Source organism: Cydia fagiglandana, chromosome 3 (genome assembly GCF_963556715.1).
Source record: "Cydia fagiglandana chromosome 3, ilCydFagi1.1, whole genome shotgun sequence".
In the NCBI taxonomy this organism is placed as follows: Eukaryota; Metazoa; Arthropoda; class Insecta; order Lepidoptera; family Tortricidae; genus Cydia; species Cydia fagiglandana.
In genome coordinates, this window is record NC_085934.1 from 20,989,583 (window position 1) to 21,009,467 (window position 19,885).

General features: G+C 36.3%; 1 protein-coding gene across 2 annotated transcripts in view; it reads right to left on the reverse strand.

The window, feature by feature from the left end:
- Positions 1-18,352, reverse strand: part of LOC134680349 (neurogenic protein big brain-like) — a 129,520-nt gene extending 111,168 nt beyond the window's left edge. For both annotated transcript variants that reach the window (XM_063539472.1, XM_063539471.1), the window contains exons 1-2: positions 17,850-18,352; positions 13,308-13,434 (exon numbers count right to left, since the gene is read on the reverse strand). In XM_063539472.1, coding sequence (XP_063395542.1) covers positions 13,308-13,434; positions 17,850-18,180 — 458 coding nt within the window. In that variant the 5' untranslated portion in view covers positions 18,181-18,352. The remainder of the gene's footprint in view (positions 1-13,307; positions 13,435-17,849) is intronic.
- Positions 18,353-19,885: the final 1,533 nt, after the last annotated feature.

Here is a 19,885-nt window from a genome sequence, read left to right on the forward strand (position 1 = left end):
GACGAATAAAACGAGCCTAAACACGAAGTGGTTTAGTTGCATGGTTGATTGGTACTGGTGACCACCTTCCGGCTCCATCATCACACCCTGAGTACTATCTTAAGTCAAAGATCTTGTTGAGCCGAATCAAACGAGCCCAAACACGAAGCGTTTTAGTTGCATGGTTGATTGGTACCGGTGACCACCTTTCCGGCTCCATCATCAGACCCTGAGTACTATCCTGTGTCAAAGATCTTGTTAAGACGAATCAAACGAGCCCAAACACGAAGTAGTTTAGTTGCATGGTTGATTGGTACCGGTGACCACCTTCCGGCTCCATCATCAGACCCTGAGTACTATCTTGTGTCAAAGATCTTGTTGAGACGAATAAAACGAGCCTAAACACGAAGTGGTTTAGTTGCATGGTTGACTGGTACTGGTGACCACCTTCCGGCTCCATCATCAGACCCTGAGTACTATCTTAAGTCAAAGATCTTGTTGAGCCGAATCAAACGTGCCCAAACACGAAGTGGTTTAGTTGCATGGTTGATTGGTACCGGTGACCACCTTCCGGCTCCATCATCAGACCCTGAGTACTATCTTGTGTCAAAGATCTTGTTGAGATGAATAAAACGAGCCTAAACACAAAGTGGTTTAGTTGCATGGTTGATTGGTACCGGTGACCACCTTCCGGCTCCATCATCAGACCCTGAGTACTATCTTGAGTCAAATAAATACATATAGAATGTCAGGTCGTTTCAAATATTTTTAATCCTGTCCGGTAGTTTATTAAACTGTACCATTATAAATTATAATACTATAAAAACAGTGCTAGGAAGCAGTGCAAAGTCTCTCGTTGCGGTTTCCACGCACACAGTTATAGCGTTTTACACGGCGTCCGCCGCACACAATGATAAAAAACCTCGTCGTCGCCGTTGAAAATGTGCAGAGCCGACCGACACACGTCCTACCTGTACAAGCTCTGCCGCGGCACTGAGCTGGCGAGCGCGCGTCATCGGTAATATAGAGTAGTTTTCAAAAAATTGCCAAAAAATTATAGTAGAATTTCATAAACACTAATGTATACCAACAGTATAAGCAAACGTTGCAGATTGCTTGAGTATGAAAATGACTTCGATATTAAGTAGATTTTCGTAGAAATTGACACTTGTTTCGGAGAGAAAATTGAGTTCGTTTTACTTTGATTTTCTCTTTCTCAAAGGTATGTAGGAAAAATATCGTTTGATATGCCGAAAGTACAGGGTATTAGTAATACAAAATAGCCAGGTTTAGCAGAGTAAACTTCTCAACATTTCCAAATAAGAGCTTGCCGTTCAGTGCTTCACGGGGTTTTTCGGAAACGACCATCAGAAAAAAATTCATTACTAATTTAATAAGTCCTTTTTCTAATATTTACAACGATATTTAAAAAGATAAGAAGACGCTTTTACTGGAACAAGTACTCATTGTTTCTAATAATGCGCACAAAGTCCTGAATTTCGTCGACTAGTATCATCAATTTTACATTATTTCGACTTTTCTTGTAAGAGCGCTCTTAAAGCGACATCTCGTCAATGGCCACTGCATCCCTGACCCAATAAATAATAGCACTAAGTGCTAAAAGAGCCGTACCCTTCTATAGGTATCTAATCGATAGTTTTAGGCAGGTTAACAGTTAAAATCTGAATTGATTTTTTATCCTTTGACGTTGTTTTGTATCATGACAGCTGTCAGCGCCATTTTTAAAGTTAATTGGTTCGTTAAATTTAGACCGCTCAGCTAAAATTACGCTAAAAAAGATTGGAGATAACTATTAGACATAAATAATAGGGAGAAATTACAAGATAATTGTTTTTATACCGAAATAAGGGTTTTATTGCTTTTCTAATATAGTTAATTGCCACACACCTGCACGGGGAGATGGATATTTTAATAGCCACTCGGCCACCCTAGTTTCTTACCACATTGCTGTTTGGATCAAAGTTCTCGTAACCAGGCCATAATGGCTCCTCTACACGATGGGCCAACGCCGGCCACTCCAAGGGACGCAGCCATGCGGTAGAATGAGATAGCAATATCACTTGCTCCCTCTAACACATAATTACGTCCCTTGGAGTGGCCGGCGTTGGCCTATTGTGTAGAGGAGCCATTAAATATATTGCTGTTTTACCTGTGGTGGATTAGTGGCTATCACTAGAGATGCCTCGAATATTCGGCCTATTTGGCCATTATGCCGATTATTCGGTATTCGATACAAAATCAATATACAAAAACAATGAGTAGGACGAACTTCGTAGATTGCACTGTATTTTATTAATCTAAACTAGCATATTTCTTAATCATTGATAGCTAATTATTAACCCTCTTGAGAACCGAAACCTTAAAAAAACGCCGTTTTAAGATAAGTAGATTACCGCTTCCTCTCATCGTTGCATTTAACTGAACGTCCTAATGAATACTTTTAACGCCACATCCTCGCTTTCCTTATTGCTAAGACTTAAAGTCCACTTTAGCCAATATAATCAACACTTTTGTTTTTTTTTAATATGTCTACACGTGCTGTATGCACGTGCATGTCGCTCGCCATCTGCCAAAGTTCAGTGCACCACAAGCCTTTGAAAAAATATACTTTTTAATTTTCAACACACCATAGACAGCCGTAGAAGCTCGCTTTTTTTCTATTATTTTAGGTTGAAACTTTATATGCTTCCATATTCGAATATTCCTTTTAGTGACGTTTCCAATTAGAAATACGAAATATGTGCAGGAAATGTAAATGTAATGTGAAAAAAGCCTAAAAAATCGTTGGATTGTTGGGTGAAATCTCTAGTGAAAAAGTGGCAACCTTTTCTTACTTTATTTGGTCTTCAACTACGTTTTGCAGTTTAGAGACAATTACTCCTTTAAGGGCCACTTGCACCGTTCACTAACCCGAGGTTAACCGGTTAAACCCGGAGTTACCATCGTTACCAGTACAAATTGACACTGGGTCAACGGTTTAACCGATTAACACCGGGTTAATGGGATGATACAAGTGGCGTTAAATGTTATAGATTTTTTTTTGTGTTTTTGTGTCTGTATTTTTTAAGGTTTTTTTTATTTAATTCAACATTAAGAGACCATATACATATCTAAGTAATTGTAATAAATTAGTTTGAATTGTTAGTATTATTTTATAAAATTGTAGATGTACTCGTATTGTTATTTTATTACAGTGAAACCTGGTTAATTGGCACCTGGATAAATGGAAAACCTCAATAATTGCAACCAAAAGTCCGGTCCCGGTCCCTTGAGAAAAGGACTTTATCATTGAAATTTTGGAACCTCTATAATTGCAATTTAGATTTTAGTGTCTTTCGTAATTTTGCCTCTGTAATTAACCACATCGCAACTAAAACCTAAAGGAAAGAGGTAATACAGTGAAACCTGGATAATTGGCACCTGGATAAATGGAAAACCTCAATAATTGCAACCAAAACTCCGGTCCCGGTCCCTTGAGACCAAAAGGCCTCTATAATTGAAATTTTGGAACCTCTATAATTGCAATTTAGGTTTTAGTGCTTTTCGTAATTTTGCCTCTGTAATTGACCACATCGCAACCTAAGACCTCTATAATTGACACTGTGCTAAAAAAACCGTTATTTTTGCTCTTCTTTTTACCTCCATTATTGAAACGAGTCTTACTTATTACCTCTGTAATTGAAATAATGTAGTTGTAGACAGCAGAAACAATATTTTAATAGCAATGATAATTTTTAAGTAAAATGATCTTCATCCCGAATTTAATTTATTTATTGGGTAATTTATCTATCACAGCCTGTAGTAGGTGAAATACTTTTGATTATCTCAAAAACAAAGGAATTTTTTTAACCCAAATGATTAATAAGAAAATAAAATAGTAATTAATGTAGTGTAAAAGTACAAGTATAGACATAAGCAATTATATAGACAAAAACCCAGAACGTAAGCGTGTAAATCTACTTTCAAAGGTTATTTGCACCTCCATAAAAGAAATTTGTCAGAACGCAACCTCTATTAATGAGAACCTCTATAATTGACACAACGATTTTTTGAACCTCGTTAATTGACACGACCTGCTTAAATGAAAAACCTGGTTAATTGACAAAAAATGGCCGGTCCCTTGAGATTGCAATTATCCAGGTTCCACTGTAAGTAAGCCTCATAACAATTGTCATTGTTATAAGTCTTACTTATTACCTCTGTAATTGAAATAATGTAGTTGTAAACAGCAGAAACAATATTTAATAGCAATGATCATTTTATTTATATCTTCATTCAGAATTCAATCTATTTATTGGGTATCTATCACAGCCTGTAGTAGGTGAAATAGTTTTGATTAGATCAAAAACAAAGTATGCTTTTTACATTCTAATAAAACTTTCTTTTACAATTCAAGGGATTTTTTTAAACCCAAATGATAAGAAAATAAAGTAGTAGTCAATGTACTGTAAAAGTGCAAGTATAGACAGAAGCAATATATAAACCAGAAACCCAGCACATAAGCGTGTAAATCTACTTTCAATGGTTATTTGCACCTCAATAAAAGAAATTTGTCAGAACGAAACCGAACGAACTCTATTAATGAAACCTCGTTAATTGACACGAACTGCTTAAATGAAAAACCTGGTTAATTGACAAAAAATGGCCGGTCCCTTGAGATTGCAATTATCCAGGTTCCACTGTATTTTTGCTTGTATGTAAATTCAATGGAGACGTGTAAAAGTGCCCTTGTGGCCTATTTGCTGAATAAATGTTGATGTTTGATGTTTGAAATAAAAATATTATAATATTGTTTTACCACTACCTACCGAATTTTAATACAGTTGCTCGTAGTAGTTTACTCATAAACTTTGAATACAGTTTGGACAAATAATTGCTAAAAATACTTTACAAAATCGGCAGAGTGCAGCCAATTCTCAGGTATAATTTTGTTTCCAATAGATCTTTTATGTAATGCGTGTGAGGGTGGTATAGTCAATCGCATTATTTAGTCTTTGTTGCTACACGGTTCCTACTTATAAAAACGAAAGAGCATAAAATCATGGTACTTTTTATTCTCTGACACATACGGCGTTCTTGAATACAAAGCTAGGAGCAGTAAAAACAACCTTATTCTGGCATTCGACATAAAAGGTCAAATACAATAGGCAGGTACTGAGGGCCTACCGCGAACCACGTTCGACGTTTTGCCTCCTTGTCACACTTACGTACGAATTTACAAGTGCGACAGAGAGGCAAGACTTCGTGTGACTGACATAAAGAAGGTGTAGCAATAAATTTTGCTTCTTTATTGAATGGATAACCATTGAATTAGGTATAGTTGGACCAAGCTAACTCTGCATGGCATTAGTCTGTATCTACTTATTTAAAAAAATAATAAACAACTTGTACATTTTTGCATTTATTGGTTAACCAACCAAATACAAAACCGCCTGGATCCGTTACTGAATGACCTGACTTTAACCTTAATTGATCATGTAATGTTTATATCTACCCTCAACTGGCTTAAGGAGCCATTTGAAGGTAGAAATTGTTTACTTTTATTTAAGCACCTAAAGACAGAGATAATATTGCTAATAAAACTCGTCGATTGCACGAAAACCGTTGAATCGTCAGTATTGACAATCACAAATTTAATGTCGCTATGGCAATAAACATGACAATAACTTGACAAACGACCGCGGCGCCCCAATTTATAGTGCAATACTGTCGATAACACTTCGGGCGCTATATCCACATCAAACTCATCGACAGTTCCGTTTTATACTACGTCAATGTGGCAAACAAGCACACGGTCCGCTTGATGGTAAGCGATCGCCGTAGCGTATGGATTTTCCTGTAACGCCAGGGGTGTGTCATGCGCGTTACCGACCCTTGAGAAACTTGTAAGTTGTACCTACAGTTAAACAATAAAGTTAAATGCAACCTTTACAAAAAGTCACCGTCTTTTATTCTGTCATACCAAAGAGAATTAAGTTTGTCTATGGTCATACATAAAATCGAATACCTTTAAACGAGCAATTCTTGTTCATTTATTTATATGTATATATATTTCGGGGATCTCGGAAACGGCTCTAACGATTTCCATGAAATTTGCTATATGGGGGCTTTCGGGGGAGATAAATCGATTTAGATAGGTCTTATCTCTAGGATCCCGCATTTTTGAGTTTTTATATGTTTTCGAGCAAAGCTCGGTCTCCCAGATATTCAGACATTAATGTGGGCATTGTCATTGCAAATGCCATGCAGTGTTAGCTTCTTCTCTAATATTTTATCTTATTAAATCAGGTAAGAAATCCACACAGGCTATACATATGTTACCCTAGATATACCCTTGTTGCGAAGTTGAGACAGCACATGTTGCCCGCAGTCTAATTAATTATACGCCTCCAACACGCCACGACACAGCTAAGGAACAGAGGCAGTACCTTAACTCTCTTAATTGGTTTCAAATGTTATAATAGCTGATAATATAAAAAAAAACCGGACAAGTGCGAGTCGGACTCGCCCACCGCGGGTTCTGTACTTTTTAGTATTTGTTGTTATAGCGGCAACAGAAATACATCATCTGTGAAAATTTCAACTGTCTAGCTATCCCGGTTCGTGAGATACAGCCTGGTGATAGACGGATGGACGGACAGCGGAGTCTTAGTAATAGGGTCCCGTTTTACCCTTTGGGCACGGAACCCTAATGATTGCGTCATTATTATTATTATCAAACCTATTGACTTTGGCGTTATTAATAAAGATTTGTAGTGGCGATCGTTTTTAATTTAACAATTACTTAGGGGTTTGAATTGGTTTTTATACGACCTTGACGATTGGCTGATCTAATCATGTACCTATGACTTTTACCTCATTTCGCATGCAGCAGTCGACGTGAGGGATCTTCAAAGCAAGATCAAAACCGTCTTTATTGAGTCTGAATTGCGCGCGTTTTAAATTAGCGAAACAACTGTTTGTAATCGCTTTAAATTGTGGATGACTCTAAACTTTACCGTCCTGATTACGTATTTAATGACATTGATTAATTAATTAATAATAACTTATTTGCTTTTAATGGTTTTTTACCTAACTTGTGACCGTGGAGGGGGAGATAATGTTGAAATAAAAGTGAAGTCTAAATACTGGGAGATAGATTTGTGACGGTTCCGGCTATCGACAAGCCATTTGGTTCGGACTAATCACCCCGCATAGGATCAATATACCTAGTAGCTTATTTTAAGCTTGTTTTTATGATTAAAACAAATAAATTTTAAATAATATTGTCCTCTCTGCTGCCCTTTTTAGCTTAAAAAAAAGTTGTTTGAAAACATTGTATCTGAGAACAACAAATCACAATAAGATACCTACATATTTGCATTCAATTTGCATTTGAGATACCGCTTTTTATGATTATGAATTACTTCGCTGCGCTTTTATATGAATTAGTTCTATTATTTCGCTTATGTTTGGTCAATAAAAATTAAAAGGCACTTAGGCATTACGAAGCAAATATAGGTATCTTATTTAATAGCAGCTAAAATATCTGTATCAATACGAGTAGGTACAATCGCCATAATTATAATTTTAACGCCTGTTGAGCATGATTGTTACTATACACATCCGCAGCATGGAATCCGAGATATTTTTATTTCAATTCATAACTTCGGCTTAACAACTTTTAACTGGTGTAGCTCGGCCCAGTTCACAGAGATTTTCCTCGCTTTTCTGACACGATGATTTTTGCTGCGGGCTCCATGTTGTTATAAAATATACTGGTATTTTATAATTAAAGGTGAAAATTAAAAAATGTATAACTCAAAAAGGAATTTAATTTTCTTCATTCCGTTTTTTTATATTCAGACAAACTCTGGACACATAATAAAATACGCGGATCACTTTAACTTCATCATATCTTAGTATTTTTATAAAATGACTTAGAAAAAAAATGTTTTTGTTGAGGTTAGATATTATGATGTTGTACCTACTCCAGAATCCAATTGCATTACGTAGCCTGTATAAATGTATGGCCTATAAATGTTATTAGTACCTACCTATGCATTTTTTTAAGTATAGACTAGAAATTGGAAAAATAAAGGACTTGAAAAGAAAAAAACTAATGTGGATAGTGGACAAATATTTACAAAGTATGACATTACTATTGGCAACATTAAAATGGAAATTGGAATGGAAAAATGGCGATAGGCACCTATCCCTCCGTAATAAATATCCTTTATCTTATTGACTGTCTGGCCCGCATATATTCTAATTTATCGCTTCCATTTTACTTATTTGGCGCCCTTAATTAAAGGGATCAAATTAACCCTGTTACAAAATCAATTATAACACATAATCATAAGTTCATTTTGAACTGAATCACGTAGATGCAAATGCATCCCGGGTTATAAGCCCGCCATCTTGAATACATTAAGGCCCTATTACGTTTCAGTGAACCATGGCATAGTTAGCACATAATATCTCTTGGATTGAATTTCAACGTGGGAATGGTTTCAGAATGATTCACGACACCGTACGGACAGCATCACTAAGGGCCGGTATAGACGGACTGTAACCCGACTGCATTTTGTATGGGAATCGCCGACGTTGCAGTTGGCGTGCAGTTCCCATACAAGTTGCAGTCCGTCTTTATCGGCCCTTAACACGGAAACTCGTAGTTTTTATATGGAAAATGCCATGAAAAAATCACATCATGGAAACTAGAATATTTGCAAGGATAGAATCCAACCAAAATGTTAAAGTGAGTTCAATGAAAAATATCAAAAAAGCATGTCAAATTTTTATTTATTTCCAGTTACATTAGGTATCGTTATCTACCCTGCATACCATAATACCATAGCAGTATAATTTTAGTATAAAATAGCTATTGATATAGCCGCAGGATCTGACAAGCGAAATTTTACACAGAAGTGTATTTTTCAGAGTAATTGTAATAAAATGTAGGTATTTAAACCCTCACGATGGCCATGTCTTCGGTCGCAAGCTTTTCTGCCCTTCTAATTCCACACATTTAAAAAAATCCACGCAAAGTCGCGAACAATAGCTAGTTTTATACATACGGATGTAAAAGTTTCAGAAAGATTTTCAACTTCACTGAAACAGTAGTAATAGCGTATGTGGTTTCATAAATGTTTAATGTTTTCTTAGGAAGTTTTCGCTTGGATGAGTCGAGAACGAGTAGGTAATAAAACAACGGAAAAATAAATGTTTACTTGTCGGAGTCAAAGAGCAACTTTTTAAATTGAGTTTTATGTATAATTGATTTCGCAAATTTAGTATAACCTCTTAACTTAACCCAAGAGAGATTAACTTAAGCCAAGATAGGTACTTTTTCGTGCTTATGTAATATAATTATTACTTATATAATTATATGTGAATAGTTATATTCGGTGTATGTAAATTATAATTATGTTTAATAAAAATGGAAACTATAGGTCTAGATTAAGACAAGAAACTGTAACAATATTTTTTAATATGTATAATGTAAGAATTTTAATACAATTCTATTACAGTAAATTTTGTCACTAATCGGTTTGCCAAATAAATTTAACCAATTTGTACTTAAAATGAAAAAGGCATAAATGTAGCTTAAAAATGAAATTAGCAGCAGGCAGCTGGCGCGTCGTAGACTATAATTACCAGCATCGCTGTAGCCACGTCAAATTAAGCCGAATTTGGGGTAAGCTGCGGAAATAATTCGTGTAGTTTTGAAAATTGGTACAGGCATACCTTGTGGTGTCCAGATAAACATACTAAAAGTCCTCGAGGGTAGGGGGTGTGCTGGGGGTGTAATAGGGGGTTGAAGGTACCTTTTTTCATATATTTGCTCATATCTCAAATATCTGTACGAATAGCATTATACTTACTTCGAACAAAAGTTTTAACATAAAATTTACTACAAATTTGGTTACGTTTATTATTACTCTGCGATCAATACTTTAGGAGCTACAGGCTGTTAAAGTTAAATAAGAGATAAAAAATAGACGATTTAAGAAAACGTCGTATTTTCGTAATTGTTCATCATAAATAAAAAAAATAGTTTAGAGTTAGCAAGCTAAGCAACCTGCTGATAAAATATAAAAAAATAGGCCATGAGTATGTCGGGCCATGCTCAGTGTAGGGTTCCGTAGTTACCCGTCTGTCAAAATAGACTATGTGCCACAACTCAAAAACAGCTATACCGATTAGGTTCGCTTTATTTTTCCATGAAAGTATTTACTAAGTTATGTTTTCACGATTTTTTTCATATTTTTTGGACCCATGGTTCAAAAGTTAGGGGAACTAAGGGCTAAAACACAACTTTTTTCTTTCAGATCGATTATTTCCGAAAATATTAAGTTGATCAAAAAATGGTTCGGGAAGACCCTTATTTGTTTTAAAAGACCTATCCAACAACACCCCACACTATAGGGTGGAAGTGAAAAAAAATTTCATCCCCACTTTAATGTAGGGCAACCACCATAAAAAAATATTTTTTCTAATTTTTATGTTTAAATTTGACACGAATATATAAATCTATTACACTGACAAAGTCGTAAATTATAAATTAGAAAAACAATTTTTTAGGGTGGCTGCCCTACATTAAAGTGGGGATGAAATTTTTTTTCGCTTCTACCCTATAGTGTGGGGTGTTGTTGGATAGGTCTTTTAAAACAAATACGGGTCTTCCAGAACCATTTTTTGATCAACTGAATATTTTCGGAATTAATCGATCTGAAAGAAAAAAAGTTGTGTTTTAGCCCTTAGTTCCCCTAACTTTTGAACCATGGGTCCAAAAAATATGAAAAAAATCGTGAAAACATAACTTAGTAAATACTTTCAAGGAAAAATAAAGCGAACCTAATAAGTACAGCTGTTTTTGAGTTATGGCACATAGTCTATTTTGACAGACGGGTAACAACGGAACCCTACACTGAGCATAGCCCGACATGGTCATGGCCTATTTTTCTTATATTTTATCAGCGGATCGCTTAGCTTGCTTACTCTAAACTAAATTTTTTATTTTTGTTTTGTTTTGTTTTAACAATTACGAAAATACGACGTTTTCTTAAACCATCTATTTTTTATCTCTTATTTAACTTTAACAGCCTGTAGCTCCTAAAGTATTGATCGCAGAGTAAAAATAAACAGAACTAAATTTGTAGTAAATTTTATGTAAAAACTTTTGTTCGAAGTAAGTATAATGCTATTCGTACAGATATTCGAGATATGAGCAAAAATATGAAAAAAAGTACCTTCAACCCCCTACTACACCCCCAGCACACCCCCTACCCTCGAGGACTTTTAGTATGTTTATCTGGACACCACAAGGTATACCTGTACCAATTTTCAAAACTACACGAATTATTTCCGCAGATTTTTCTAATTTGCTTAGGCTACTGGTTGCATTATGCAGTTGGTGGCGAATATAGCAGAGCACGAGCTGAATACGCTGAAATTGATCTAAATTAAATTCTACGACGAAATAAGCGTTTTATATCATAGAGTTACACCAGAAAGCTGTATTTAATTGAGGCGTTAATATTAATACCAGGATATTCTAATGTCGAAATGTCGAAGTTATCCCCCTATAGAAATCAAGATAATTCGTTATTAAACACCGCTGTGCTTTTACACGCTTTAATTTAGCGCTGTGTATTGTCACGTTTCCCCCCCCCCCCCCCTACTTTCACGCAAAATAGAGACTACAGAGGGGCTACCGCCAAAACCGAAATTCACAAATTACGGGGATCTTTCTCATTTACTCCAATGAAGGCGTAATTAGAGTGACAGAGAAAAATTCCCGCAATTTGTGAACTTCGATTTTCGCGGTTATAGCCTAGATATCGTTCTCGATTGGCGTAAATGCCTAGGAAACTTAACGAAGTGTTCATAAATACATAAGCATCTAACTCAGAAATTCAGTGTCTATAAATTCGTCTTTTGTTTAAACTGAAAGGTAGCTCAGCACACTATAAACACCTCATTTAATGAGCTCTTAAATGAGCATAAGCGCTTGAAAGCAGCAAACTCAAGAAAACAGCTGCACTTGCCAGAGCTATTATTTATATAAAATTGAAAACCAGTATAGCATGATCTGACTCTACATATAGTTGTTAAATATATGGGGTCACAATTATACTAGGTTTCCTGTGATGCTATGAAATGAACAGTAATTTTGTAGCGGAAACGGGTAAGCCGGCAATTGAAGTTGGTATTGTGTTGCAATCTAAGCTAGGGCACCGAGATTGCTGTGCTAATGCTTAGTAACACGAATTATATGTCTGTTTTATTATTTCTACATGTGTTTATTGCGCTGAAATGTTATTTTTATGCTTATAGCGTTAAGATTAGATATCGTTAAATGCCAATTATTACTTTAACTGGGTTTTTAACCTTTCGGACGCCATGATTGCCAAGAACACTTAAAGTTAAGGCGGGTAAGAATAGCAGATTCAGATTCAAATAATCGAAGGTTTCGAGAAGAATGAACTGATATGAAGATTAACATCGATTAGTTCCTTTAGAAAAATATCGAATATTGGAGGTAGTATTGCGGACATGCAAGAGATCAATCTCACACCTAAGGATGTCGAAGATTGGGCAAAGTGGAGAACCCTGGGCAGGAAAGCGGACCCTGGCGCTAGGCCGGGAAAACGCTAGGTTGATAAAGATTGGAGGGAGTATTTAAAAACTTTTTGGCAGACAATCGATTCATTCTTTCGATACCCAACCCTATTGTCTCATGGGCTGTGTGCTGTCATTGTAAAAGGCTGTAGGTAACCTATAAGTATGTATTAACATGCCAAATCTCTTCCTCTATAGACCGACCGCGGCGGGGAAGGTGCGGGCGCCGTACGCCTGCCGCCCGCACCTTCCCCGCCCCCCTTAGTCGTCCTACCCCGTCGCCCCCGTACCGCGCAGGCGAGGAGTCATTTTTTAAGCGGTCGTTCTATAGACTGCCGTATTCGAACTTCAAGATATTCACAAGAGACGGCACGTACTAGATCCATTCTAGATACGATATAGTTTAGATATCAACTAGTTCTCTTTTGCAGTGCAATTCGGGCAACCAATGTCACTTTTACGTTAGATAGAGTAAGATATCTATTAGATGTGAATTGGATCTCTAAGTCATATCGTGTGGAAATCGTTCAAGAGGATCTCCAGAATCGCGCAAATGTCAAAAATGACAGGTTAGATCTTAAACATATCATTATCGTATCTTGGTGATGTCTAAAAGATATCTAATAAGTAGATGTCTATTTCAAAATCCGAATCGGGCCCAGAGTCTCCTCGGTGTATGTACCTTAGGGTCTAAAACTCACCCTAAACTCGCAGCAGCCCCGGCTATAGCTCCTCCGCACTGCGCGGCCACATACAGGATCGCGCGCAACGGCGACACGCGCCTGCGCACGCAGAGCGCCGCCGATACCGCCGGGTTGATGTGTGCACCTGGAACACAAACCAATTTATTAGGGTTCCGTAGCCAAATGGCAAAAAACGGACCCCTTATGGATTCGTCATGTCTGTCCGTCTGTCTGTCCGTGTATGTCACAGCCACATTTTTCCGAAACTATAAGAACTATACTGTTGAAACTTGGTAAGTAGATGTATTCTGTAAACCGCATTAAGATTTTCACACAAAAATAGAATAAAGAAACAATACATTTTGGGGGTTCCCCATACTTAGAACTGAAACTCAATTTTTTTTTCATCAAACCCATACGTGTGGGGTATCTATGGATAGGTCTTCAAAAATGATATTGAGGTTTCTAGTATCATTTTTTTCTTCTTCATAAACCGTAAACTGCAATTTTATTATGTTACTTGCTGCTACGGAACCCTTCATGGGCGAGTCCGACTCGCACTTGGCCGCTTTATCCAAATTAAAAAAAATTCTATTTAGGTGAAGAGTGGTCGTGGTATTCAACTCAAAAGCAATAATGGATCAATTTTCCTAATTTAAATTAAAAAAAAAGGAATAAAAGACGAATATTTATTTGGACATATTTTAAAAATCCGTTAAAAATATAAAAAAATATAGGATTATAGTTAAAAGATATAGTTGATATACTTGTATTCCCAGTTAACCCTATATTTATTCCATTACATTTATTAGTATAGATTTTCAGGAAAAACGCGAATAGAGAGTTCTATTCCGTCTACCTTTATCAAAACTAAAATCAGAGTAACACAACAATACAAAATGCATAATATTATTGTTATTGTGTTACTTACATTAAAATAAGAAGAAATACCGCGAATACAAAAGGTACTCACACTAATGGTACGGATATAAAGTGAATGCTCTCTTTGATACGTTTTAACACTTTTAACGTATATTCCTCTGGGGTAGTGTTCTGAGAAATTATATTGTAGGGAGAATATATAGTTAGTAGGTAGTCAGCAGCAACAAGGAATAGTTATTTATATATATGTATGTACCTATTACATATATTTTCAATTTGGAATGAAACGTGTATATTATTTTCACCTGCATGTATGATTTCATTCGTTTCATTCGCCTGACTTTCAGGACCTAACATTACAAAATCTTTAAAGTAAGTATGTACATATTTCAGTCGGACTATAAGTAATGTAATTGCGTGTACGCTAACTGTATAAACACTAAAGAGACCCAAACTTGCGACAGCATTATTCTCGCGTATTTTGTGTCGTCGCTGTTTTTATAATGTACTCAGGTAAAGGTAACTATAATAGGACCGGCGGCCGATCTGAATCACAAATGGACCGGCCATACATTCATGATACATTTTTGTCTAGAGTCTTGTATTACTTGGCCTCTAGAAACGCAACACTTATGTGTAATCGGGAGATCTAACTTATTTTGATTCCCACAGATGCGTTGGACTTGTTACTCTAGTATAAAGATCTTCCTTTAATAGAAATAGCTTAGCGGTTACGTCTTTATGGAAGTCATTTAATGAATTGTGCTAATGGGGCTGGAGCGTGACAAAGAATGTAACTGAAAGGAACGAGAATTTTATTCGTAAAACGTGAAAAACTATGCTTTATTACATTCGCCAGTCTAGTCTCAGACTAAGTTACCTAAGTTTACGGTAATGAAACGTAAATGGACGTACTTTTAGGTTTGTTTTCCGAGTAGGTCCTTAGGTAAAATTATATTTCCAAAAGTCCCACTGCGAACATCAATTTAAAACTTGAACAATAATTTCCCTTTTGATAGGTACGCAAAAGGAAGAGACCGTGACAAACAAGCGCACAAAGAAAACAGCATTTTGAATCGCTGGCAGGTACAAACCACTTCCTGCCATTTAAAGCTTCCTTTCAAATTACATATATAGAAAAAAAACTAAAACTATAGCTGAAAGGCCTTGATTAAAAAAGCATCAACAAAGGTTAAATAAAACAGGACCGCAGATCAGATGAATGCGATTGAAACAGCGAATGAAATGTGGATACAACATACAACATAACTGTCACAGATAAGCCAAAATGAATGAATGGAACTTAAAATCGAGCCTTTAAATAGGGATGTCCAGTCCCATTAGTGAAAATTAGGGTGAGCCATTCTGTAAATTCATCACGGATTCGCGAGAATTAGCCTATATTGTGAGTCTCTTGTGATATGATATAATTTAAAATGTCATTGTCCACGGCGTTATTAAACTTAAAAGAGGGGAAGGGTGCACGTGTCGCGCCCAGAAATAATAACTGGCTATAAAGAGTTATTTTATAGCGAGGAACATAGAAAACTAACTTATAGGGATAGGAAAGTGATCGTTCGTTGAGTTTTATTGTTAAACTCCCCATCAATAATGAGATTCTACGCGGAAAATAAGATTTCATTAAATAAATGCTCTTATTTAATGTTATCGCAATTCGCTTCTTTCTCTTTGCTAATTGGATCCGGATTTGCATAAATTCTTATTACTGTCGCATCTAATAATGTATACCCTCGTTTTTAAATTTATGTCTTTGAAGTATTTTATAGGTAATTTTTATGGACATAAAAGTACTTTAGCTGGAGGAAATTGCTTCCTGGTGAACTCAACAGCGATAGGCTGAGGGTGTTTTAGAAGTTCGTATAATATTATATTTGAGTTATCAAAACTTGAAAAAAAAACTTGTGCCGAGGGAAATGGAAACACTTCTCAAAGGACTTATTTTTCTTGTTAAAGAGTTGTAAGGATTAACTGACGGAAATTTTCTCTTTTCCTTAGCTCTTAGTCCGTTTCTGATTACAAATTTAAATCTTACATAAAATAAAGCTTTTTTGCAGATGATTTAAATTTAAAATATAAACAACTTATTTATATCATAACACTGCGTTCCACTAATACGATCTCAGTAGGAATAATACTTAATGAATGCAGACAAGGCAATGACATTATTTAAAAACTCGACGACATTTCCCCTTGTAACTTCGGACGTCGTATTACAATACTCGTACCTGTTTAATATTAAACAAATGAAAGCAGTATTTGGTTTAATTTGCGACCGGAAATCATCTTCCGTATTTTAGATTGCACAAATATCATTTCGTTGTGAATGGAATTTAAATTTGGCAAACAAATTCTCGGGTCTGATATATTGCGGTTAAATTACAAAGTTAGGAAAGTTTACCCCACAGCTCACTTGGGATGAGTTTAAAAAAACTGACGAGCGTGTAAAATTATGGAAATCACGATTTTATAACTTATATCAGCGATATAAGATTCAAAATCGAGTGCATATTTTTCAAAGTGATAGTACTTTCGCCAGGCGCGAGCCCTGTAAAAAAGTGGGATAATTGTGAACATCTGCACGATACGAGCGGTAACGTAACTCATCCGAATATCGCTCGAGTGGGAATAAATTACATGATGGTGGCTATAATTGGACTCTATATAGACAACCCTATTTCTACTTAAAGAAACAACAGCCAAACGAGTATGAAATTTATAGAGAGTTGTTACATTTTTGCTTCGAAAGTCACCCTATCTCGGCCGAATGCGTCGCACCTTGCACCAATTAAAAAAAAGAAGCAGGTACGTGCACGTGGTCAGGTTTTTTTGCCAGGCTCCTTGCAAGCTCAGCAAGGCAACGGCGAGTCTATTTTAATAGCTTTGTGGCCGACGTAGATCGCTAAGTAACAAGCTTTCCTTTGTCTTCCATTTAAAAATTATTAGGAAGTTTTAATTAACAACTTAAGTTACCGTTACTGAAAAGTTGTCTTTATTTATTACGAGATAAAGTTGACTTTGTGAACGTTAACAGAGGTTTATTCGTATTATTTTTATAAATAGATGTTGATAAAGGCAAGCTGCAGGAGCAGGGAGTAAATTGCGTGGGATAGTTGCATGTATGACCTTTCGGGTGCATCGCGTGGGATGCGAATTGCCTTTGCACCACCGAAGACACGTGTAACCCTGTAAAGTTTACAGTGTAAACCTTATTTCAATAATTGTAAGGTCTACAAATCTTTACTTGACATGTCTTCCTACTGATATGAAAGCACGGTCCAGGTAGGCAGGTGTCAGCTGCTTAGATTTCGGGACTATCTTTATTGCGTTTTACATTTGGAAATTTGTAAGAATACAATTTGATTCAGATTCCTGGTGTTGTAGAAAAAATATTGCAGTGTTGTACATACATAAGTTTTGGAATTATTAAATGGGGCATTGATTTAGGTCAGTTATATTATATGTATTTATCTATTATAAATAGATTTTTCTGTTTATTTACGAGCTCTTCACCTGGATTTCGTTTATGTCAACAGGAAACGTTTTTATACAAATCTAATTTTCATCTAATTTACACCTTGTTCTAGGGTATTTATGCGTGCGTTAAAAGAAATGTTTGGGTATAAATTGTACGGATAACTTTAAATTTATAAGTCTTACCAGAAATATTGACAAAGCAAAACGTCAGCGTGGCGATAGCACATCCCGAAGCTAAGGCCGTAGACAGCAGGATCGCCGAGGCCGAAGCACCGACTCCAGCTCCCATAGCTGCCCCGCACACTATGAAAACATACAAGAACGAGGCCGCGCACTCCGCCAGCACGGCCTTCCACAGCGATAGAGTCCTCACTTCCAACCGAGCCGGCACTCGACCAGCCAATCCCTCGTTACCATCTTTCCTCAAACCTTCCAATTTCTCAAACAACGTTATTATATGCTGCTCTATACTTTCATCCGGCATATTTAACGATTGCTCACCCATTTTTCTCATTAATATATCCACTTTTAAAAATACTACTAATCTATTATAATAAACCTATCATGGCACGCAAACAGGAATCCGAATAAAATATTAATTAAAAACAAACACTGAAGCTAAAAAAATAAACGCAAAACTCTATTTGTTTATGCTTAAATTTCGCGCGAACGCGTGTAGGCGGGCAACGGACGCCCTCACGCCGCGGCGACCGGTTTCGGAGTGAAGCTGAATGAACGAGTTGAATGGCGGGGGCTCCACTTGTTACACCCGGATCTGCTGGGGTGTAATCAAATCACCAACTCGTATCACAATAGCTAGTTAATTGGATAACCATTAGGGTTCCGTATTATTACAACATGCGTTTTAGGTTAGCAAAGTTTGCGGGTTGTTTTTCATTTGCATATGATGCCGATGTGAAAATGTGAATGACCTGCTGGCGGTTTTTCGACTTATCAAAACATTTGCTCTTTGTTAGCTGTTATCATCAATCATCAATACAGTTCATACTTAGGGAAAGGTGGGATAGTTTTAATAATGAAAAGACTAAATCAGTATAGGATACCTAATCGTAATAGTCGGTGCCATTAACGAAATGGGCCATTACACTGCGTCATTTACGCCGCTGGCCGCCTGATTTCCCGGAGGATAATTGCATGAGGCGTCCCCGCATCGAAACATTCAAACATTTGAAACTGACAAGGATTGTATTCGGAACTTTACGAAAATGTATCCAGCAGTCTCAACTACGCGTACAGTCATTATATCCAAAAAACCGACCCTACCCGTGAATAATTAGTTCTTGGATTTTTTTTTCGTACGTCCCTCGGGGGAGTCACTGGGAGTGTAAATTCAAAAAGTAGGCTTAATCAGGCTCCTGCGTATATTCGAAAAATGTTTTTTTTTTCCAAAAAAAACGGTTTTTCTTCAATAACCGGGCCATTTTTGATTTTACAGTAAAACCGTAAGGACAAAATTTGTAGGAAATTTGATTCTCTACAAGTTAGTCCAGTCATTATATCCAAAAAACCGACCCTTCCCGTGAATAATCAGTTCTTGGATTTTTTTTTCGTACGTCCCTCGGGGGCGTAAATTCAAAAAGTAGGGAGTGTAAATTCAAAAAGTAGACTGAGTCAGGGTCCTGTGTATATTCGAAAAACGGTTTTTCTTAAATAACTTGGTCATTTTTGATTTTACAGTAAAACCGTGAGGACAAAAATTGTTCAGAATTTGATTCTCTACAACTTTGTTTCCCTTCATTTATGCCGTAAAGCGTGGAACATAGGAGATAATGATAATATTTTGAATTTGTCGCTTTTTCAGGTTTAATTTCTAAAATATCGATTTTGGGGGAAAGAAGGTGGGAACCAAAATTGTTCAGAATTTGATTCTCTACAAGTTTAGTTCTCTTCATTTATGTCATAAAGTTGAAAATAAATGAGATGTTGAAAATATTTTGAATTTGTCGCTTTTTTCAAATTATATTTCCAAACTATCGATCCTAGAAGAAAAATTGTAAGGACCAACTTGTAGAGAATCAAATTTTCTAAAATTTTTGTCCTCACGGTTTTACTGTAAAATCAAAAATGACCGAGTTATTCAAGAAAAACCATTTTTGGAATATACACAGGACCCTGATTCAGTCTACTTTTTGAATTTACACTCCCAGTGATTCCCCCGAGGGACGTATGAAAAAAAAAATCCAAGAACTGATTATTCA